This window comes from Podarcis tiliguerta (genome assembly GCF_965153285.1).
Source record: "Podarcis tiliguerta genome assembly, chromosome: 8".
Classification (NCBI taxonomy): domain Eukaryota; kingdom Metazoa; phylum Chordata; class Lepidosauria; order Squamata; family Lacertidae; genus Podarcis; species Podarcis tiliguerta.
In genome coordinates this window covers 50,647,788-50,671,123 of record NC_139541.1, presented here as the reverse complement: position 1 = coordinate 50,671,123, position 23,336 = coordinate 50,647,788, and the positions used below count along the sequence as shown (strand labels likewise).

The window sequence follows — 23,336 nt, the reverse complement described above, 5'->3', positions numbered from 1 at the left end:
TTTCCTTGGAGGGCTCTGGGTTTTTGCATCTTCAGAGAGTTTTCCTGCTTTGTCACCAGAAATCTGGATAGTTTTTGCAGGAGCTGGCACAGGAACACAGACTATTGAACATCTATGTGCACTTATCCTCATAAAAGATACAGAGAGAGAATGAATTAATAGATGAATGAAATAAGTGCTAGAGGCGGGTTTTATTCCATTTCAGTTCCAGGTAGACAATGTTCTGTGGCCTGTGAATGATGGGAATGAGCTGTTCTTCCCATTAGGAACTGCAAGTGCTACCCCAACACAGCCCGCGAAATCACTCCTGCTGTTTCCTGGCACAAGTGACAGCCTTCTTTCTGCTGCCCCAGCTCTAAGAAGGAGCGCTTCTGGTCATTGCGAGCATCGATTAAAAATAAATAAATCACATCAATTCATGTCTCCAGCATGCTGAAGAGGTTAAAATCAGCTATTGCTGGTCTGTGAGCTACTTTGTGCTCCTATTGCAAGTCATTGCAGGATGAGGTTCACTGAAGCTCAACTCCAGTTATCCATCTTTTGTTTATTCATTTATTTATTGGATTTGTAGACCACCTTTCAGTGCAAGATGCCTAGGGCGGCATCTCATGAAAGCAGGGAAAGCACCATATAGAAGCCACACAAATGACACTAGCAGCAGTTTCCAAGGGTCTGTAAAATTAGTATATTCATAAAATCCAACAAGCCATTAAAAACACAATACAGAGTGCTGCACGCCAAAAAGTTCTGTCCTCAGACACCACCCACCTAATTTCAAATACTTTGTCAGTGCATGTAGAATGAGATGCTAAAGAAGGGCCTCCAATGAAGAGCAGGCTCATATGGGCCAAAGGTGAGCCTGTTCCCAAACAGTTCAAGGCTTTGTTGGCTGCTAAGCAGAGGCTAGGAATGTCTGTCAGTGGTGAGCAAGGATGTCATTACGCCCCACTGTCAAGGATCTCACCCCTGCAGGAGTCTGGTCACCTTCTCCCCATGGCAATTCCTCCTCTGGGCTACACCACAGAGGCAATGCTGCACTCTCATATTATAACTGGGGGAGGAAACCTTCCCCTCTTCATGTTGCTCATAATTTTCTAAATATCTCTCTGACCTCCACAAAGTGGGGCTTTCCAGCTGAGAAAAACATGACTACAGTGCTTCAACCTTTACATGTGTGGAGGGCATTTTAGCCCCAAGATAATTTCCCCTTTTTGTTTTCTGTGCCACAATTTTATTTTTGAGACCGGTTGACTTGAACTGCGAATCCTATTCCAGGTGTGGCCACAACATTGGTTTACAAAATATTATTAAATGTTTGGCTTTCTACATAACCTCTTGGAACTGATTTTGCTTCTCTCTCATTGCAACAGTCCACTGTGTGGACCCTACCTAAGATATCTCTCTTGGATAATCACAACCAATTTCTTACCTCGTTCCGGTTCTCTGGTCACATGCTGGCTACCCCCAAATAATTCTGAATCCTTTCAATATCAGCAGTTTTGATTGGTTTAGGATTTCTCCTGTGGTCCTACCAGTGAGAGTTACATGCTTTATTTACATGCTCCACCTTTATTGGTTGGTTCTTCAGACACACAAATTTGGAAATAGTGCCGTTAATTTCTAAATAAATCTAGATTGTTTTGGGTTAAGGGCCGTAGCTCAGTGTTGCGGCATAGGTTCTACATGCAGAAGGTCCCAGGTTCAATACACGCCATCTGCAGGTAGATCTGGGAAAGACTTCTGAATTCTGAAGAACTGCTACCAGTCAGAACAGACAATGCTGAGCTGGTTGAACCAATAGTCTGACTCAGTGTATGGAAACTCCCTGCATTCCAAATTTGCTAACTTCTCCCAGGGGTGGCCCTTTAAAGTGACCCCTATGCAAAACAGTGGCAACATTGAGCCAAGAGGGTCCTTGGCCTCCCATGGTCTTTGGCTTTATAAAAACCAGAACATCCACCAGGAACTCCTTTCTGGCTTCTCTTTCTTGCCTTTCTTTGAGACAAGCTTCATGGAACCCCTGAAACTCCTTTCTGGGTTTGAACCTGGCAAACTTTGCTGTCATCTATGCAGCAACAGCCAAGTCTCAGCCCTCTCTCATCACATTTCCCTATAGTCCAGTCATGGAGCAGCTGCCTTAGCGTTATGTTCCTCCTTCTCCTCTTTCACTTGTTGGAGGCTAATTAAGGCTGCTTCTCCACACTCAGTCTGCTTCTGCAAACACTCATTTCCATGCACACACAGCCTAGAAACACCAGAACTTTATGAGACAGACAGACAGACAGACAGACTGTGTTTTTCACTTGTTTTTTTATGAATGATCTTTTTGGTGCTGTATTTTCACACCTTGTTTCGATTAGAGATTATGTAACAGACAGACAGATGCTACTCTGGGAGCACAAGAGTGAAATGTATCCATAGAATGATTCCAGGCTAAGAAGTAAAGGAATTTGATTTCAAAAGGCAGTGGAGCTGTGTAAAAGCAGCAGTTCACAGGGCATCCAATGCATCTCATGTGTGCATGTTTTTTGTGCCATCCACATGACGTTCTCATCCAAGTTGGCAGCCCACACTCACACCCATTTAATTTGTCTTTCCTAATCTACAGATAAAAGTGGTAAGGGAGGAAATCCAACATAATATCCCATGATACCCAACTGTGGACATATTGAAATGTACTGTGTGGGCTATTTTTGTGTGTGTGCATGTGCAGTGACATTTTTCTGGATGCCATCTTTCTCAAGACCCCCAGCTTTCACTGGTGGGCTGCTGCTGGGAACGGCATGACACACACTTTTAAAAATGTGTTTGTTTTCTGGTATGTCAGAAACATTTTTTTTAAAAAAATGGCAGCGCACCCAGGTAAACCAAAAGCTGCAGGCATGCCCACAAGGGACCTCAGGTCTCCAGAACTCATGGAGGATGAGGAAGTACTAATTGAGGGGAGGGGACAACAAGACATCTCATCAAGCACCTCCCACTAATGTGGATGGGAAACATTGAGACAGAGTTCAACTGAAAGTGCTCATGTGTGGATGAAGGTATACAAAAGCACATATGGAAAAATCTGATCTGTGACACCCACATGCATACGGACACTCTGGAGTCTACATATGTATACACCTTAAGGTGTGATTGCAGCATACACATTTGCCAGCTTGTACATCATACAGAGACATCTGGCATCCTTGCAAGTCTCAACCCCAAGCGCGTGCTGCTGTTGACTGCATAGACAATGGGCTCATCCACACTTTGCCTAGAAAGCATGGGTCCAATCGGTTTTGTCTTTCCCCCTGAAAACCTGCTCTTTAGTGCTAAATCGCAGCAAATGACAATCTCTGGAAATCCTGAATGCTGTTTGTTCTGATTCAGCACTAAAACACATGTTTTTGTAGGGGAGAGCAGCGGGGCAAGTGGAAGTGTGGGTGAACCACACACAACCAAGTAAGCCAGGATCCTATTTCTAGCCTTGATAAATCGGTGCTGGGATCCAGTTGAAGTATGCCAGGGGGCAGCTCTGTCTATTTCAGCACCATGGACAGCGGGTTCATTTGCATACTTTGTTGAGCACTGAGCAGAGCTTGGCAACAGATTGGATTCTGTCCCGAATCAGCAAGCTCAGCCTGAATTACCTCTGCTGTCCCAGGCTGTGATCTGGGACCTGGAACTTTCTGCAGACTGCAGTTGTGCTGCAAACCAAAAGATCTGGTTTCTGGACCAGATTCTGATGAATCTGTCAGGCCTGCCAGATTTGATTTTAGATAGAGCGGAATTAAGTTGTCATCTAAGAAACCACAATGTTGAAAACCTGACAATATTTATAACCAACTGCAGAGTCCAACTCACACTATGCCAGATTTCAGATTGTTAAGAATGGTATTAAAGTTAATAAAGAATCCCATTGAGGAGACAATATGAAACACACCAGCTTCTTGGTCTCATTTCATGTGTACAGCAACTAATGGGGGTGTGGACTGTGTGTGTGTGTGTGTGTGTGTGTGTGTCTGTCTGTCTGTCTGCCTGTCTTCATAACAAAACTGAGGATCTCATTGTGCGTAAAGTATCAGATTTAGAACAGGGAGGGCTGGATTCAAATCTCCAATCAGGTACAAACTTCATGGGGTGGCCTAAAGCTTCACCAAACTCACCTCACAGTGATGTTGCAAGGATAAGGGTAGGGGATTGGCTCCTCAGAGGAAAGGCAGAATTAAAATGGGGCGAGTAACGCTACTTTCATTTCCCCCAAGTTTTGTCTGGAGCTGAAATGGCTTGAGATAATGAACCAAATTAGACTACTGAAATAGTACCTAACTAGTTACTGCCTTTGAATTGTATGTTCCAAAAAGACAGGATAAAATAATCCTGCATTTCAAAACTGCCTGGAGAGTGTCAGATTGGGGAAATCTGATGTCAGACTGTCTTTGCTCCCTCTTTCTGTGGGAGCCAAGCCAGGCAGCAGTCACTTTTAATCTGTGGAATGGAGAGGGAGAGAGCAGTTTTTCAGAGCTTTTCTCCCATTCCAGGCTTTGATTCCAGAAGAGTCTACTGTACCTCCTTGCAGCTTGTCATGCCTTGTTTTACTTTCTTTCCTTGGTTTCTTGCCCTCTGTTTCTTTCTCTTTCTTCTGATGACCATTGGAATGTTTCCACCCTCCTCCTGCAACTGTTTTTTTGGGGTTCTGAGGACTCCTGCTTTTAAATCAACTTCTGGGCCTTTCTGCACTTCTTTCCCTCTTGATAGTTGCATGGGATACTGCTGCCCTTGTTTGGCCTTCCACACAGACACTTCAGTTTCAGGTAATGAGGCTGCTGAGGAGGGAGGGAGGGAGGGAGGGAGGTCAGTGGTGAAATGCAAGAGAAGCACCTTCATGGTAGGCGATTAGCCGGTAGCTAAGGCAGCATATGCAATACAACCCACCTTTGAGGCTCTTACTCTTCTGTTAAACAGACATGGACTGATCCAGGGCAAATTCTGCACCCTGTGAAACTCCTGGCCACCTAGGTGAGGTCAGGCCCCTCTTTCCCTGGACCTCAACCTGTGCACTTGACAGCTATCTGCACTTGGGCAGGTGCAATGGGCAGGGCTACATTTGTTTGGGTTGGTCAATCTTAGCCAGCTTTTGCAAACCTGGTTCTTTCCAGCATAGTGATGAAAGGTGTAGTCCAGAACATCTGGAAAACATCTTGCTAGATTGGCAAAGGCTGGTCTAAGCAATCTGTTAGTATGAAACGGAACTCAGACACTGTGCTTCCATCCTGTGTGTTTTTGTATTTTTTCTCTTTGTTTGTTGCTTTCGGACAGAGCAGACCTGTGTGAAGCTGCTGCTCACACTAGCCATGTTTGTTGTTTTGATTTATAAATAAAGGAAGCTTTCGTGATGCCAGCGCTTCCACAGCCTCACTTCTTGCTGATACTCTGCTGATGCATAACGTGCCCACAGCTCCACAGGAGGTGGGTCTCTGATATTGGATGCTGGCTCCGCTGATGCCGTTCGGGGGCCCTCCTGACACAATCTTGGTGGCTTGCTTGGAGGGTAAAATGAGCCTGGCACTAGCTGCAAGTTGACTTTTCACAAAACTGGGAGTGTCACAATTTTAAACAATGTTATGCAACTCTCTGGTTCTCTCTCAACCAGTGGGCATGACATAGCTGCTGTGGGTGGGTGTCCATTTCCAGCTCAGCACACACCAACTAAAGCCCTTATTGTGGGTGCCATTTTATGACCCCGCTTTAGTTTTTTAGAATCGTTATTTATCTATTGCTAAATTCTCTTCTGGCCTTTTTTTTTTTTTAAGTGAAACCAAGGCATGGTGTTGTAACACTATGTTAGAATTATGGTACATCATGATGGTGTTATAGCACCATACCTCTCTTTCATTGTTGCTTTTTAAACGTAGCTAGAGAAGCATTTTAGTGACAATTTTAAAAGTTGATTGAAAGAATAAAAACAGGGTCACAAAACAGCACCCACCACAAATGTCACTATCAATGTGTGCTGAGCTGTGATAAGCTAACTTTCCAGACGTGTCGCTGCCCATGTTGAACCCTTCTCTTTTAAAACCATATTTACACATGTGGAGATTGTGGTACTCTTCCATCCTTCTCAAAAATTCCACTCAGTGTGGTCTGAGAGATGGTGGAAGAACCACAAGAGAAATACAGGGTGGCACTGACTGTATGGTGTCATCATGTGGAACATGTCCCGTAAGAAGTGAGCGAATGAAACTTGGGAATTCCAACTTTGATGCCTAGCATGAACGGTGCCCTGAGACAGTGGCGTAGCGTGGGTTGTCAGCACCCGGGGCAAGGCAAGTAATTTGCACTCCCTAACCCGTGGATTTGCGCCCCCTAACCCTAACCCCCAGATGTTGCGCCCGGTGCGGCCGGCCCCCCCTGCACCCCCCACGCTACGCCACTGCCCTGAGATAGGGCTATATATTCTCATCTGTTCTGAACCCAGCACTCTTTGTGACACAGAGAACACAAATATATTTATTTGGAGGATTGAAGTATACTGGAGAAAGGGACTAGATTTGTGCTTGACAAACCCCACCTATGGGGAAGAGCTGCTGCTCCCCAGGCAAAGAGGTTGTTGATGTGTGTTACTCTCCTCTTGCGGAGCAAATGTCCTCAGGAGGGCTGGTGTTTGCAGCAGAAGGTGGGCAATGTCAAAGATGCTGCAGATACAGATCTGTCACCTCTCAGACTTGAAACAACCTGTCCTTGGGCATACCCCCAAAATCTGATGCACTCCCTGAAGTGATGGGGTTCTGGAGCAAGGAAGGGGGCCCGTGGGCTGGTTGCTGCCTACCCACCCCAGGTCTCCTCCCTCCACTGCTCTCTCAGTGCATGAACGCACAATCCTTAAGCTCGTATGCATGCGCAGCTTTTTAGTGAGAGGTCAGGAGTTTGCTTGATACCCTCCCTGCTTGTCTTTCCCCACGAACCCTTCAGTGTCTCTGTCCTTGGAATAGACTTTCCATTTCTGCAACCTGAAGACTGTGTGTGTGTGTTTGCATCTGCATTTGGAGAGCGGGTTTAGAGGAAGAGAAACTTGGGAATGCAGCAGGAAGGCTCTGTCCTTTCTCTGACGTGCTTTGATGTTCTCTAACCCTTCCTATGGAGAAGGCAGGTGGGAAGGCTGAGCATGACTGCAGTGCACCAGAGAGGGGGAGAGAGAGAGAGAGAGAGAGAGAGAACTTCCTCCTCCTCTAGCTGGGGCACCTCTGGGCTGTTTTGCTTTCTCCTTTCCCACCTTTCAGAGAACATGCTAGTGGGGTGCGGCATGCAGGCATGCAATTCTGGGCCCTTTGTGAGCCTGCAGATCTGCTTCCTCTTCCTGGGGGTGCATCCGTAGAAAGTGAATGTCAGCACTCTGCCCTTCTGCCTGCGCGCTCCCATCTTTATTCATGAGGGTAAAATGGAGACTGGCTGGTTGTGTAGTAATGTTGTTGGGAAATAAATAAATAAAAACAAACAGGTGCATTTCCATCCAGCGGGAGCATGACTCATCCCCCCACCTCCCCGCCCTTGCCTATCACTGGGCTCCATTTGAGCAGTAGAATGCTTCAAACCAATCTTTCCCTGGTGAGCTGGGGAGGAGGAGGAGGAGTTAAGCCAGGGGGGTGGGTCTCCTTTATCAAGGCCGGTGGAAAGAGGCCAGCCCACTGCAGAGCTGTGCATCTTCCCAGCTGAAAGAGAGAGAGGAGAGCCTGTCTAGAGCTGGAAGTGGCCAGAGAGGCAGAGGAGGACGTTGCTGCTGCTGCTGCTGCTGCTGCTCTTGCTCCTTCTCCTTCAGAAGAAGAAAGGCAGCTCACCATGCCAGAGTGCTGGGATGGGGTAGGTACAGCTCAGCCAGGCAAGGTGTGTGTGTGTGTGTGTGTGTGTGTGTGTGTGTGTGCAGGTGGTGGGGCTGCTGCATGCCACTGCTGGGCAAGGGGAGGGGACACCCCCCCAACGTTACTGGAGACCCCAGCCTGCTCCTTAACCTTGATGTTTTCCGCCCCAGCTTAACACAGTCCAATATGAGGGGGATGGATCTGTACTAGTCCTTGAGCACGTGTGGCAGGTAGGAGCCTTGAAGGACAGCCTGGGCCATCCTCTCTTAGAAGGCGGGTGGTGCTTTTCCCTTTGCAGCCACGGAAGGAGAAATCAAGGCACGATGCTGCATTCCGAGTGCCAAAGACCAGCTTGGCCTGGAGGTCCTGCCCTCTCATTTAAATGCCAGGAGATGTGTGTAGGCATTTTGTGTCAAAGCAGAGAGGCATTCTGCCCTGGCTCCAGCACACTCTGCAATTGCTTCAACCTGGCATTGAGGGGAAAGGGGTCCACAGGATGGACCAAGCCTCTTGTTCCTGCTTCCCTTCAGGACAATCACAGACTTGGATGGAGGACTATGGAGACAGGGCATGGGAAACCTTTGTGGATTCCCTGGGTGCAACCAGCGGGGTGGGCTGGCAGGGGAAGCATCTCCTCATTTTGCAGTGACAAGGGCTGAGGCTGCAGGCATTTTGGGGGAGGGGGGGAGGGGGGGATAATCCATGGCTGGTTCCTGCAGGTTCCCTCCTTGCTGTTGTGTCTGAAGCACCCAGCAAGCAGATGGGTGAGAGGTTCCACTGAGGCACATCTCTGCTGTGCAAAGGGCATGTGTGGCATCTGGGGAGAGAAAGTGCACCATTTTCTCTGCACACCCATCATCCCTTTTGGCACGTACACAGCTCCTTCCCTCCTTCCCTCGCTGTTCCCATTCCTACTGGCTGTCCTCTTAGAGCCTCTCTGCCTGGCTTGCAGAGCTGGGTGGAGGGAGAGAACCTCGTTTGTGGCTTTGCGCTGGGTGTCGGGATTCATTTGCAAAGCAGGAGGAGAACATCTTTGGCACCATGAAGCTGAGGCAAAACGTCTCTCTGTCCTTGCTGAGACCACCCCTGGCAAACTCTTCTTCCCCAGAGCCCCACAGAGCTTTCCCCATCAAGGACAGAGCAGGTGGAGCCTGGAGGCAGAGCTGAGCCAGGGCTGTCCATCTGGAGGGCTGCCTTGCCTTCCAGCTCTGCCCTGCTGTTTGACCTTGAGCAAAGCTTGCCCTTGACAGGGATCTCTCTCTCTCTCTCTCTCCCCCCCCCCCATTGCTGATGCTCTTGATAGGCATCTCACTCCACTTCCAAGATGTGGGGATAATCTTGGCTAAACCTGCCAGGATGAAGGGAAGAAAGGAGGAGTTTCCCATAACTGCAGCCTGATCCTCCTCAAGGATGGTGGTGGGACTGGAAGGGGAGAAGCGGGTGGCCCAGCTCTTTATAGCAGCTTTTTGGCTGCTCCCCTGCTACAGGGTGGAATCGGGGGGGGGGGTATAGACTGTGTAGGTGTTGTTGCCTCTAATCTACAGGGTACCCAAAGGTGTTTGCTTCTAAAATATGCAGCTTCCTCTGTGGGACTCGGTGGGGAGATTTTGCTGGGGTGGAATGGGAGCCATGAGTTCTGCTGGATCATGAGGGCCAACCTCCTTCTCCCCCTCTTGCCCTCCTTTCTGGCATGGCTGCCTCTGCCGCCGCCGCCACTTTGGTCTCTCTTTGCCCTTCCTTGCTTCCATCTCTCCCCATCTGCTATTGCCAGTTGAAATGGCTGCTGTAGAGGTCAGCTGAGGGAGGAGCCTGATGAAGCTGGTCTTTCAGAAGAGCTGTGAGTCGCCTAGTACTGAGTCAGACCGCTGGGCCGCGTAGCCCAATCTGACAGGCCGTGAGGATGTCTTGAGTAGGGTACTACATGAGAGTAAGTATAGGACCCTGGGGCACTCTGTGCATTTGTTTCAGGGGCCCTCTTCCCTTCCCATTCCCATTCTGGAGTGGGAAGGGCAAACTGGGCATTTGTTACCCAGAGGAGGAGTCTGTGTGTTGCAGAGCTGCTGGCCTCTCCCATCCCAAATGCCCCATCTATGGCCTCATTTTTAATGTTCCATCTATCTAATTTATATTCTGCATTTTTCTGCAAGAGCATTCAAGGCAGCTTGCAATAATGAGCAATTAAATGCAATAACAAGACTATATCAAAACAGAGATGCAATAGATGTACAACATCAAAAATGAGAGGTGGTGGAGCTTCTGGAATTGACACCTTCCACCCTGGTGACCCCCCCCCCCGCCCCCAATCCCAGGTATGTACAAGCTATTTGGAGCTACTCATTCATGCTGCAGTGGCAGCCTGCACATGTTCTGAAGCCCAAAGGAAATATTCCCACTACAGCATGAGAACCTCTGCCAAAACTGTCTGGTCGCAAGTGATGCTGGTCATGCTTGTGAGATACTGACGTGAGAAGGAGCCACATTGTTTCGCTGTCCCTAGAGCTTAACTGGCGTGGTGCGAGGCCAAACCATACCAAAGCTTATCCCATGTAACAGGAAGATGTTCCAGAACAGAGACCTGGCCCTGAGAAGGGGCTCCACTGCCAAAACTTGGCTCCAGATAATAGGAAGAACATAGAAAGAGCCTGCTGAATCAGGCCAAGGGCCCATCCAGTCCAGAATTCTGTTCTCACAGTGGCCAACCAGTGTCCATGAGAAAGCAGTCTCGGAGCACAAGAGCCATCTCCCTTCCTGTGACTTCCAGCATCTGTTATTCAGGAGCATTACTGCCTTCAACTGTGGAACCACCATGGCTAGGAGCTAGTAGAAGAATAAAGAATAACAATACTAAGCTATTCTGCAGTACTTTCAGGTTTTTAGCGGGTTTCAAAAACACTACCTCAATACTAGTTGAATTGTCTCATTTTAATTTTATTTGACAAAATTTGCATATCCCTTAGTTGTAAGCAAATCCTCTAAGCAGCTTACAGAGATAGATTCATGTATGCCTTAAAAGTATTTGTATCCATTTTATCAATGAAAATGTTGACCAGGATGGTGGCTGCTGTGAAAAAGTTGAATAGCATATTAGGGATTATCAGGAAAGGCAGAATGATAATGCCTTCATGCTAGCCTTCCTGCCCCAGACCTATGATGGCCAAATGATGCTGGGGCTGATGGGAGTTGTAGTTCAAAACATCTGGAGGACACCAGCTTGGGGAAAACTATACCAATTTAATTTGCAACTGCATTTGGAATGTGTGTGTGTAATTTGGGATACTGTAGAACTGAACAGAACAGGGGAGCTGCCATGAGCAGGAGCCTAGAACAGCTTCCCAGGTTTCTGTTTAAAATTGTTTTAATGGTTATGTTTTCCCATTGCTTGGCTTTATTGTGTATTTTAATTAAAGATGTTATAATATTATTCCATATTATAATTATGGTTTGATCTTACAGTTGTAAATACCTTAGAAGCCATTTTGGCATATAAGCAGGATATACATTTTTATTATTAATAATAGCTAATAATAGATCTGGATTGCCTTCTTCCAAGTGAGCAGCAGGGCCCCAATCCCTTCCTTGAGTCCTATGGGCCACTAGAATATTTCTGAATATTGTTGGCAACTGTGGCCCTTTTATACTCATGCGTTGGCATCAGGGGCATTGGTGCCCAGCCTCTCAGGACAGGGACAGATCACAACCTTCTGTTTTGAATAATTTCACTAGGCCAGGGTCACTAGGGACCCATAGTCAGATGCTCCATCAACAGCTATGTTCAGATACATTTGATCCATCCTGGCAGGAAGTTGGCCTCCTTTTTGCTGCTGTTTGACCCCCATTTTCTGCCTCACTCTTTCTTGTGGGTCCATGGTGTGTGAGAACAGATGAACTGGTCCCTGATCCACCGGCTCCCACATCGTTATTGGAATTGACTAACCTAGAACATCATCCTAGAAATATATCACTTCAACTTAACAAATTGCAGTCTATTTGCATCATTTTTATAATCATTCAGGGAGTCCTTTTAAAAAGTGGGTGTTTTAGGTTGTTCTCACAGCAGCTCCATGAGGTAGATTGCTATTATGTGTGTTTTACGAGAAGGGAACCCCACTTATCACATGCAGGATATGAATGTTCATCCCTCTGCCCACTTATTACTGTATATATATTTTTATTATTTCATTGCATTTATATCCCACCTTTTCCTCCAAGGTGCTCAAGGTACCAGTCCTCCTCCTAATTTAATCCACACAAAAACCCTGTGAGGTAGGATAGGTTGAGAGGCAGTGACTGGCCCAAGATCACCTGGTGAGCTTCATGGCAGAAGGCGGCAGGGTTTGAGCCCAGGTCTTAGCTTGGCACTCTTAACTGCTCCACCATACTTGCTGATGACTTTTGTGGTAGCCCTGGAAACACACAAAGAGGATGGGCAGGGGAGCCAGGCTTCCACACTTCTGAGGTCTTATGGGAAAATGGGGACTGGCTTCTTCTAACCGTACAAACAGGCTGACTGTACAAACAGCAGTGCCTTCCACAAGGAAAATTGGAAAGTGGGAATCGGAGAGAGAAGATGGAGGTGCCTCTTCCTCCATTCTGAAGTGGATCAAGCGATGTGCACCTGGACCCTTCTTCCTGCCAGGGGAGGACTGATACAGCTCTTTCTCTTCCATCTTTCCTCCAGGAGCATGATATTGAGACTCCATATGGGCTGCTGCATGTCGTCATTCGGGGGTCCCCGAAGGGAAATCGCCCGGCTCTCCTGACGTACCATGATGTGGGACTCAATCGTAAGTGTAGCACTTTCCTTCTGACCAAGGTAGGAGAGGAGTAACTCCACCGAAGGGTGGGAGGTTCTCAGTTTCTCTTAATTGGACCAACTGTGCTTCATGGTTTGGGCACCAGAAAGGAGCAGGATGGGGGCAGCAGGCCCCAACTTCAGTGCCTGAGGCCTCCTTGGCTGATTTGCACTTTTGGGGCTGCGAGTCCCAAGATCTTTTGAGGCAGAAGAGAGGGGCTAGATTTTAGTTGGTGACCAAGAAACAGAGACACAGAGTTGGGTAGAGAACTACGATTAGGCCAGCCAAAAGTCTGAAGACAACATAAGCTTCCGAGCTACACCAAACGCTTTCTTAGATAAAACGAGTATTTAAAAAAAGGGTATAAATTTTTGCATTTATTCTTAGACTAGGCTGGTCCAGCAGATCAAGAGGCAGATGAAAATCAAGACCAAGAGGATTTGTTTGAGGTTCCTCATGAATAAATAAATAAATTTGAAACTCCCTGCCCATTGACATCAAGCAGGCCCTTCGCTGTACTCTTTTCAGGGCCTGGGTATAACTTTTATTTAAGGCAGGCCTATCCAGGCATGTAGATGTTGACACCCTTTAATCTTTTTTGGCTGTTTTAATTATTTTAAGCTGTTTTTCTTTCTCGATAATTTTAATGTTTTTTGTAAACTGTTTAGAGATTTTACTTCAATCAAGAAGTGTATAAATTTTGTTAAATGAATAATTAAAGCTGGAGGCCCTATTGTTGAGTCCTGTTCCTTATGCCCGCTGTCACCTGTGTGCCCAATAATGTCTTGTACAATTTGAGTATGGTGGTTGCAAATTTCCCTTGCAAAATCAAGGCACCGCGGAGACTTCCGTGTCTTAGAAATATGGTTTGTTCACACATATTTACACCTGGAGCCTTCAACAGAGGGGGTGCGGAACATTACACCCAAAGAACGTCCCTCAATGTTTCTCTCATAGCTTCAGCAAACTTGGCTCCAAAGCAACAGCCAGTTACGGCCCCTGATCTCTCAGTGCAGTCTCTTCCAGCCAGGGTTCAGGAATCCATTAGTTGGAGTCTTCTCAAACTCTAACCCTTCACTGAATGTGGAGCTTGCCTCCCCAAACATAACAATAAGGAACATAGGAAACTATGATTTTGAGTCAGACCGCTTGATCCATGTAGCTCAGTATTGTCTGCACTGACCGGCAGCAGCCCTCCAGGACTTCAAGCAGGGATCTCTCCCAGCCCTTCCTGGAGATGCTGGTGATTGAATTCTGCAGGCACAGCTGCTGCTTTTCCACTGAGCTGCAACCCAAGAGTCTGACAGTGCAGATGGCAAGTGTTGACATTTCAAACTAGTCACAGGGGCTACTAACTGACCAGGAAAGATCAGGCCTACTCTGCTGCCCTGTGCCTTTAGCAGAGGTTGGCTGGTGGCAGAGACTGCTGTTGCTGCTGCTGCTGGGGGGGGGGAGGAGAAGAGATGTGGCTGGGCGAGGAGGAGGTGGTCATGTGACTGTTCGGCATGAAACTGCTGCTGCTTGTCCAAAAAGGTCACCTTGGAATGCTGCAGAGGGAGAGGGGGGCTGCAGGGAAGGTGGCTGGGAGGCTGATCTGCCACAGCCTGAAAAAGGAGAGAGGCAGGAAAAAAGCTGTCAAAAGAACAGAATGGAAAGCTGCAGGCTGATTCCTTGCAGGCATGTTCTAGGCTGCGCTGGGAGCAGAGCTGATCCAGGGACCTTGTTTCCATGAAACCCCTTTCTGTCCCTCAGAATCTGGACAATGCCAGTGGCAAACCATTGCAGTCCAGTATGTGTTTCTGTGTTGCAGGGAGTTGCACTAGACGACCCTATGTTGGCTGGGGCTGATGGGAGTTGTAGTCCAACATCTGGAAGGCGCCAGGTTGGCAAAGGCTGCCCTAAAGTGTGTGCGTGCCAGCATGGCTTGCTCCCGCCAACCCCAGCATCATATGCTTGTGCTGGCTGGGGCTGATGGGAGTTGGAGTCCACCAACATCTGGAGGTTGAAGTCTGTTCTGTGGGAAACTCCAAAGGTTAGCACACTCAACAGCAAGGACTGGCGCATGGTGTTCTCCACCAGCAAGGCAAGGAGTTGGCATGAGAAAGGGGAAGATCAGTAGGCATGGTCCCCCAGAGCAGCTGGGGAAAGCAGGCCAGGCCTTCTGCAAGGCCCATGGCTAGTGCTGCTAGCTATGGTTGAGGCAGGCAACACAAGTTGCCTCAGCAGAGTCTTGGATGAGCTGGCAGAGCTTCAGTGTGTGGCTGTGGTAGTCAAGATGGAAGAACCACCCTCTGGGTGTGCCATCTGGCCAGTTAAAAGGCCAGTGCCTTTTTCTAGGCCATGAGGAATTATCAGTGGTTCCCAAATGGGGAAGAGTGGGGCGGGGGGCGAGCAGTGGGATTACATGGAGGCAAGTGCTAAGAGGCAAGGGGGTAGCAGGCAATCTCTAGAGATGTGACTATTAGACTTTGAAAAGTGGGTATCACTGGATCAAGTTCATAAATTTTATTGACTCAACTAAACTAAGTAATCTTAATTGGATTGTTGAATAAATGTGTGATTCATTGTGGCTTTTTTCAAATTTATTCTCTTACTATCTTCCTTAGTGGGTCATGCAAACTGCTAATCCGAATAATGCTTTTTATAGTGTAGGATAGGGTAGGGTTGGGGCATTGAGGATGAGTTTATGGAACCAAGGAGACAGTGGCCAGAAAAGTGTGGGAACCACTGTTTCAGGCTCTGGGGACTGCCTTTTAGTCTCCTTGGGGTTCCCCTGACCCCTCAAAGCCACCTGCGTCATCCACCCCTTGGAGTCTGGTGGCAGAGGTGTCTCTTCAGAGGGTGCCAGTGCAGTTAACCACCTACCAATTCAATCTACATTTATACATAACAATGAACAAATACAAAATTGTGTCATGATCCGACCCCTTTAAGCACCTAGCAATTTCACAGGTTACTTGTTAGTTGGACAACTGGGGCCCCTGAAGGCCAGGGATGATGGTTTCCCAGCACTAGACAGTTATACTGGTGCAGAAACAGCTTGAAAGGAATATTTCTTCCTCCCCACATCTGGCTGACATTAGGGCACCAACAGGTCACACAGGAGAGCCAGTGTGGTGTTCATGGTTAGAGTGTTAGACTGTGACCTGGCAGAATGGAGTTTGAATCCACACTCAGCCCTGAAGCCCACTGGGTGACCTTGGGCCAGTCACTGCCTCTCAGCTTAGCCTACCTCACAGGGTTGTTGTGAGGACAGAATAGGAAGGTGAGAACCATGCACACCACCTTGAGCTCCCTGGAGGAAACAATGGTTTATAAATGCTATAAATACAATAATAAAATAAAATAAAGGGCAGGGCAACCAGCGCTCAGAATTTATTTCCAAGGACATGCTTCTTTGTTCCTCAAGCTTTGCAACCTTTTTTTTGTCCTGAGTCCTGTTGACTTTGACTCTGTCTCTCTTCCCGCCCCCACTTTGCTCCCTTGCAGACAAGCTTTGCTTCAACACTTTCTTCAACTTTGAGGATATGCAAGAGATCACCAAGCACTTTGTGGTCTGCCATGTGGATGCTCCTGGGCAGCAGGCGGGGGCCTCACAGTTCCCTCAGGGGTAGGTGCCTCCCATGGAGCAGCCTCTCCCAAACTGGCACCCCTCCAGGCATTTTGGATTACAACTACAACTCCCATTATCCACCAGCATCATACAGCCAAGCTGGCTGGGGCTGATAGGAGTTGTAGTCTGAAAGGTCTAGGACACACTCTGTTCTTGCTGTGTTATGGGATTGCTTGATCATCATTGCTACACCTGTCTTCCAGCACAGCTGGACACACCTGGCCAGGTTTCCCATCAGGGATGAGGAACATGTAGCCCTCTAGGTGTTGTCGGACCTCAGCTTCCATCATCTCCAGCAGTCAGCCAGGTGGGCTGGAGCCGATGAGCATTGTACTTGAACCCCATCTGGAAAAGCTCCATCCCTGCCTTAAACGGAGTCCCTCAAACACTCCCTTGTGGGTCATGCTGTGGTGATGGTTGTAACTTGGCAACCTAGTGAGGATGTGAAACTTGTGATTGATGATGACCTCATTGCATGCTAATATCAACTCTTCCTGGGAGGAATAACTGTCATGGGTCTGGGTATCAGTCATGCTGGTCATGTGAGCTGGTCCTGGTTCAAGGCAAACACAGCTGGACCTTCTCTAAGGGTAAATGGCATGGGCAACCAATAGCTCAGATGCTGAATCAGGCCAGCCCCACACCCCCACTGATTGGGGGAGGAAGGAGAGGTCCAGGACTGGCTCAGAGGATGGGGACTTCTCCAAAGGAGAAGAGCAAAAAGAGGGGTGCTTCCCTAGTCCCCAATCGGTCTTTCCCTCAGATCTCCTCCATCATGCTAGGAGAAGACATCAACATTGTGTCCTGGCTCTCCTGTTTTGTCTTCACAGGTACCAGTATCCTTCCATGGACCAGTTAGCTGCCATGCTGCCCAGTGTCGTCCAGCACTTTGGGTGAGCTGAGCTTTGGGTGACCTACTTTTCCTTGTTGTGAAATCACATGATGGGGCAGGACTCCCAGGGGGGCAGTGGAAGGAGGAGGATGGTTTTTAATTTAGCTGGGAGCAAAAGCATCATACCTTTGCCAGCCTCTTGCCCTCTAGATGTTTTGGACTCTGGCTCCCATCATCCCCATCACCATGTGTGCTCACTTATGGCTTATGTGTTTGGTACGGAAGCTGTACTACCCAGGACAGGATGGGGTTGTGCAGGGTTGTTAAGGCAGCAGAGAGCATTGTTGGCTGCCCACTCTCCACCTTAGAGCAGATTTATGCCACAAGGTGCCATAGGAAGGCACTGGACATAGTAAAAGATCCATCGCATCCTGGTCACTGTCTCTTCGAGCTCTTGCCGTCGGGACGGAGATACAGGACGATGAAGACAAGAATGAGCCGTCTTAAGAACAGCTTCTTCTCCAGAGCGATCTCAGCCCTGAATGGGAAGCCCGGACTTTGAAAGTCATCTAATCTCCCTTGCTGTATTTTACTATATTGTTTAATTAGTGTTTTTATGGAGCAGCCAAGTAATTTCGTTGTCCCTGAAGGGGGCAATGACAATAAATATATTATTATTATTATTATTATTATTATTATTATTATTATTATTATTATTATTATTATTATTATGTAGTCCTTCTGGCTGGGGCTGATGCAGTCCAACCCATTCAGAAGGCAGCAGGATGGAGAAGACGATGGTATGAGTGAACGGTGGATGAAGTAATTGGATAAATTGCCACTGATAAAGCTGAGGAATATTTTAGATCTGGTTAACAAGTTGCTTGGAAGGAAATAAATCAGCTGATAGTATTTGTCTTATAAAAGTTCTATGATTAAGATATTTGGCAAACATGAAGCATCAAACGTTAGTTGAGTGAAGGAGGCTTGAAGGACAGCCACAAAGTCCACCAGTGGGAGGAAGGAAGGGAAGTGGCTGCCTAGGGACCACTGATCACTTTTCTTTCCGCAGGTTCAAGTATGTGATCGGGATTGGTGTGGGAGCAGGCGCCTATGTCCTTGCCAAGTTTGCTGTAAGTGATCAGATGATGGGTGGGTGGGTGTGTCCTGCATCCTAGCCAGACAAGGGTTTTTGGGTGTTTTTTAAAACTATCAAGGCCCAGCACCATTTTTGGTGTTTTCCAGGGCAGGGACCTGCAGTCTGATCCTTGGCATGCTTACTCAATGAAGCTGATTGCCGGGTAAGAAGAGTGATAGTACTAGCAATTCCTATTTGAAGTGACCTGGGACTTGCAGCTCAGGGCTTTGGAGAGAAAGCGCTTTCTCCACACACACACCCCTTTGATTTCTTAATTCCCCAGGGAAGTCTCAAGTTGTGGCTCTGAATTGGACCGACTTTGCCTTGTTACTAGGCAGAACAGCCTTCCTTGACTTGGTGCCCTCCAAATGTTTTAGACTACAACTCCCATCAGCCCCAGAAAAGCACTGCTCTGCTGGCTGGGGCTGATGGCAGTTGTAGTCTAAAAGCATCTGGAGGGCACCAGGTTGGGGAAGGCTAGAGAAGGTTATCCAATCAGTGTATTTGTATTTTTAGATTCTAAAGATATAGCACTTACTTTATGATGTTCACTTTTATGCTTACTAATTGCCTCTCTGTCCCAGTGGGTACATCTGTGAGCCAGAATAAACTCAATCTGCCTATCTCTTTTGATTTAGCTGATCTTCCCAGATCTGGTTGAAGGCCTTGTCCTGGTCAATGTGGACCCCAATGGCAAAGGTTGGATTGACTGGGCAGCCACCAAGGTGAGACAGCCTCCCCTCCCTGCCGCTACTGGGTGTGTGTCAGAGCCAAGTCTCGGCAGGCCAATTGAGGTTTCTGATGCTGCTGCTCAAGTAGACTCATTGCTGGGGACGGACAGCTGAGTGAGGTCTCTTTGGATCCATGGACATCTGTTCAAAAATCAAAGTTCATGCATCTCCCTTTGACAACCCATACAGAGCAGCCCATACAGAGTGGGGCCACAGGGCATGTTTGGGGGGGGGGCAGGTGTTGCTAACATTGTTTTATCCATTTTTAACCGCCAATAATACCGTACATAAAATGTGAAAAAAAATTCCCCTCCTTTCCTATCAATAAAAAAACTAATTACAATGGCCTCCCTGATTGCTCACTTTTAGTTTGATTTGCATAGCATACAAACAAACAGACAAACAAACAAACAAACAGTACAAACAATGAGTACATTTGCCCTCACGTGGCTTGTCCTAATTCACTGGTTCTGTTTCCAGGTATGTTATTTCTGCCTGCCAGTCTTTCATAAAATGATCTGTTTCTGTCTCCTTTCTTGGCTTTTAAATTGCTGTGCTAATTGATCCATAATTAAGAAATCCCAGGGTTTTTTTAACCCAACCTAGGCATGTAGGGATTTTCATTTTTGTGGTATCACAAATTGAGCAGCTGTTTACTAATCTCCATCTAGGGTCTTGAATTCTTGCTCAAAATATCCCAGACCGCAATAACCTGTGCAAAAAAAAATCATTTTTGCATTTGTTTGCTTAATCCATGTGACCTCCCCCAACCCCACAACTTGAGAAGAAAAGCAGTTCAACCTTCAGCAATGAAGGCAATGAGTGACTTAGCACAGAAGGGTTGAGAGTGGGATGTGTAGAGTGTGCAAATGGCACACAGAGCCTAAACCCTAAAGAGCTTGCTGCTGCCACTCTTCATCATCTGCCGCCTGAGGTAGCTGCCTCACTCTGCCTAATTAGAGGGCCAGACCTGGAAGCTGCTCACACATTTAATGTGACAAGCTAGCTCTTTTTCAGTGGGCTACTGGGGTGTGCAGCATGTTCACATGCAATCATTCTCGGGGCAATTAAAACTCCCACACTCCCAAAATAAAGCTGTCTGTGGCTCAGTGCAGGATCTGTATAGTAGTTACCATAGTCCTTGGCTCCTATTTTCCAGCCTTGTGATGGAGGCTTCTCCAACCTGGAACCCCTGGAACAGAGCACACTGCCATTCCTTTCTGTGGGTGTCACAGCTTGGCACATACTTGGTTGGGTGTGTGATGATGGGTTATCTCAGGAGACAGAGGGCAGGTGGGCAACATTGGGCCATCCCCAGCTGACAAGACAGCTCCTCCCAAGAGTTCTGCTCCCCGCTTGGCTTGGGTCCAAGTGACTGGGTTCTACATCCACTCCTGACAGTCCATTGTTTGGAATGTGCTAACTGAAATTCTTGACTCACCTGTAGGATATTTCAAGCACATAAAGTCTCAGTCATCCTTAGCCCATCACAGTGGACTGTCCTATCTTAATATCCCTGAACTGCAGAGGGAGAGGCCTGTCTTTAGTCTGCGCCCTGCCCCCCTGAGTTCACATCTAATTTGGGGCTTCATAGTGACCACAAAATAACATTGATGGGCTCAAAAGCTCAGATGACTTAAAAGGGAATTAGACCGGCCTTCCCAAATCAATGGTCTTCCAAATGTTTTGGACTATGTGCATCATCCCCTGCACCAGACAGCTGTGCTGGCTGGGGCTGATGGGAGTTGTAATCTGGTTGAGGAAGGCTGAATTAGACAAATTCCTGGAACAGGAGAGGATTGTCAACAGCTATTAGGTGTGGAACGTCAATTGGGCTTAGAAGAAAGTCACACTTACTTCAGGTTCAGAGGGCATCAGAGTGGACTGTTAGTCTGATATTGCAAGGCAATTAATTCTTTACTCTTATGCTCCTATGCTCTGCTTTCAACTTTCAGCTCTCTGGCCTGACCAGCACATTGCCTGACACAGTTCTGACTCACCTGTTCAGCCAGGTAAGAAGCATGCAACAGCTATGGAAGGAGCTGGGAGCGGGGGGGGGGGTGCTTCTCTGTTAATCTCCCCCCCCCCCGCGCTCTGCTTTTGGGGCTGTCAAAGGGAAAGACTGACACACTTCTTGAAATCCTCCAGCTGGCTCTGTCCAAGAATGACTGGGGGAACCTCTTTAAAAGGACATTGCAGCCTGAGTCTCCCATGCAAGGAGCTTGAGAGGCAGCCAGGTGGAGGTTGTCACATCCTGACAAGGTGTTGGTTCCTGAGATGCAGCTTCCCACCTAGTTCTGGCAATATTTTAGTGCAAGCCACCAAATGAGGGCTTGGGTTTCCCACAGTAAAAAATCTCAAATGTGACCCTGTGATGCACAGGGTAGCTGCATTTTAAGCAGAAGCTTACAGGTGTGAAGGGCCTGGGGCAGAGAGGAAGTCCCTGTTTAGTTTCAGCAATCAATAGCAACAGAATGTCAGAGACTCTGTAAAAGAGATCTAGAGTTCTGCCCCACGAAAACGACACATTTTCAGGGCTGAGACAAAAGCCCTGAGCCAGGCCTGAACAGTAGCAGGGCTCCTTTAAAATTTCACACAGGTCTCTTCCCAAGGATGAATCCAAAGAGACCATGCTGGGAGGTGTGTGTGAGAGAGAATATGAAACCAAGTGAAAAGCCACCTGTCTGCAGCACCCCCCTTCTGGCAGGGTATCACACACCTTTCCTTACCCAGGATCAGGTTTGGCAGCCAGCCAGCCTGCTCAGCAAACTCAAAATTGCAGGGGTGACCAGACTTCATTTTGTGCTGTGTTTCTAGGCACAGGCCTGCTCTTTAAAGCACCATATCCTAGTGCTTTGTCGTCCCGTCCCCCCTACACTTTCCCTGCAAAAACCTGCTCTTTACTGCTGAATCCAAGCAAATAGCAATCTGTGGAAAACCCAAATTGCTGTTTGTTCTGATTCAGCATCAAAGGGTGGGTTTCTGCAGGGAAAGTGTCAGGGGCAAAGAAAAGTGCTCAGACAAGGTGCTTTAAAGTGCAGAACTGTCTCTGGGAAATGTGGGGCAAAAGTTAAGTACGGCTGAGTCCTAGATTTGCAGTTTTAGCCTGGCTCTTAAGAGGTGAGCTGTGCCCTTCAAACAGGTGGATCCAGCAGAGTCCTTGGGCTCACAGAGGTGCTTTTCCAGTCGATGCCTCCTCCAGCCAAGAACGGTTGCTCTGGTCCTCAATGGTGCTCTGACTTGGCCTCCTTTCTGTCTGCCCTCTTTCCACACCCACAGGAAGAGCTGGTGGGGAACACAGAGCTGGTGCAAAGCTATCGGCAGCAGATCAGCAGCATGGTGAACCAGTACAACCTCCAGCTCTTCTGGAACATGTACAACAGGTAGGGGCAGGGGCTGAAAGAACTGCATGCATCTTGGACCATGCTTTCCTCCCAACAGACAGCTGCCACCATACTCTCCCCAATTCCCCCCTTTTAAAATTTGCTTTCAAGCACTATAGCTCACATCTAGTTATGATGAAGCTTGTTTTTAATAATACCTTCAAAAAACTATTTATTATTGTTTTTATTTATTAAAATGTATATACTATTTGACTGTAAAAACATCCCCTAAAACCAAGCAAATTTCCTACGCTTGACTGAGAGTTTCCTGCAGAATTTTACAAATACGTTGTAAATAAAAGGTGAAATGCCACAGTGTGATCAGAGGCGGAGCTAGCTGCTCTGGCACCCAGAGTGGCATGTACCCAGGGGTGGGGCTAGCTGCCCAGGGGGCAGGGCAAGCGCCCTGCCCTGGGGGTGTGCCAGCCACGGTGAACATCCTGGGGGGGCGATGTCACCCCCCTCAGGGATGACACCTGGGGCAGACCGCACCCACCACACCCACCTTGCTCCACCTCTGGGTATGATGCAAATATTGTAGTCCTGCTGAACTCAGACATGGCACAGTGGCAGAGCCCCTGCATGTTTGTCTGCTTCAATTAAAATTCCTCATTTTTTCTCAGTCGTAGGGACCTGGACATTAACCGACCTGGGAGCATCCCGAACGCCAAGACACTCCGGTAAGGCACTGATTTGCTCCAGGGAGGATGAGGAGGGGCCCCGAGCAGAGCAGCTCTCTCCTGCTAATCACATTTCTCCCCTTGGGGTTTGCAGCTGCCCAGTGATGCTGGTGGTGGGCGATAACGCACCGGCTGAAGATGGCGTGGTGAGTAAGGAGCTAACCCCCAAAGTGTTAATCTTGCCTCCTTGAATGACGTCTGGGATCAAGATCATAGCATGGGTTTGTCCTTCCCCCTAGACTGCAAGCTTATCTCTTCTTTGAAGGCTGGGGGGAGGCAGGTGGCAAGTATGGTATTTAAGAACAACTAGAGGCCTCCTGAGGATGCC

General features: G+C 47.8%; 1 protein-coding gene across 7 annotated transcripts in view; it reads left to right on the top strand.

The window, feature by feature from the left end:
- NDRG4 (NDRG family member 4) overlaps nt 1-23,336 on the top strand; it is a 50,009-nt gene that overhangs the window by 16,073 nt on the left and 10,600 nt on the right. For 5 of the 7 annotated variants that reach the window (XR_014514310.1, XM_083452782.1, XM_083452781.1 and 2 more), the window contains exons 4-12: nt 12,517-12,622; nt 16,121-16,241; nt 17,075-17,137; nt 18,149-18,209; nt 18,853-18,939; nt 20,901-20,957; nt 22,225-22,328; nt 22,952-23,008; nt 23,103-23,154. Coding sequence is in view for 6 of the 7 variants with exons in the window: in XM_083452782.1 (XP_083308908.1) it covers nt 12,517-12,622; nt 16,121-16,241; nt 17,075-17,137; nt 18,149-18,209; nt 18,853-18,939; nt 20,901-20,957; nt 22,225-22,328; nt 22,952-23,008; nt 23,103-23,154 (708 nt within the window). In the remaining variant the exon portion in view is untranslated. Of the gene's footprint in view, nt 1-7,669; nt 7,840-12,516; nt 12,623-16,120; nt 16,242-17,074; nt 17,138-18,148; nt 18,210-18,852; nt 18,940-20,900; nt 20,958-22,224; nt 22,329-22,951; nt 23,009-23,102; nt 23,155-23,336 lie in introns of those variants that run through there. The other 2 variants (XM_083452783.1, XM_083452784.1) reach the window with 2 other exon arrangements.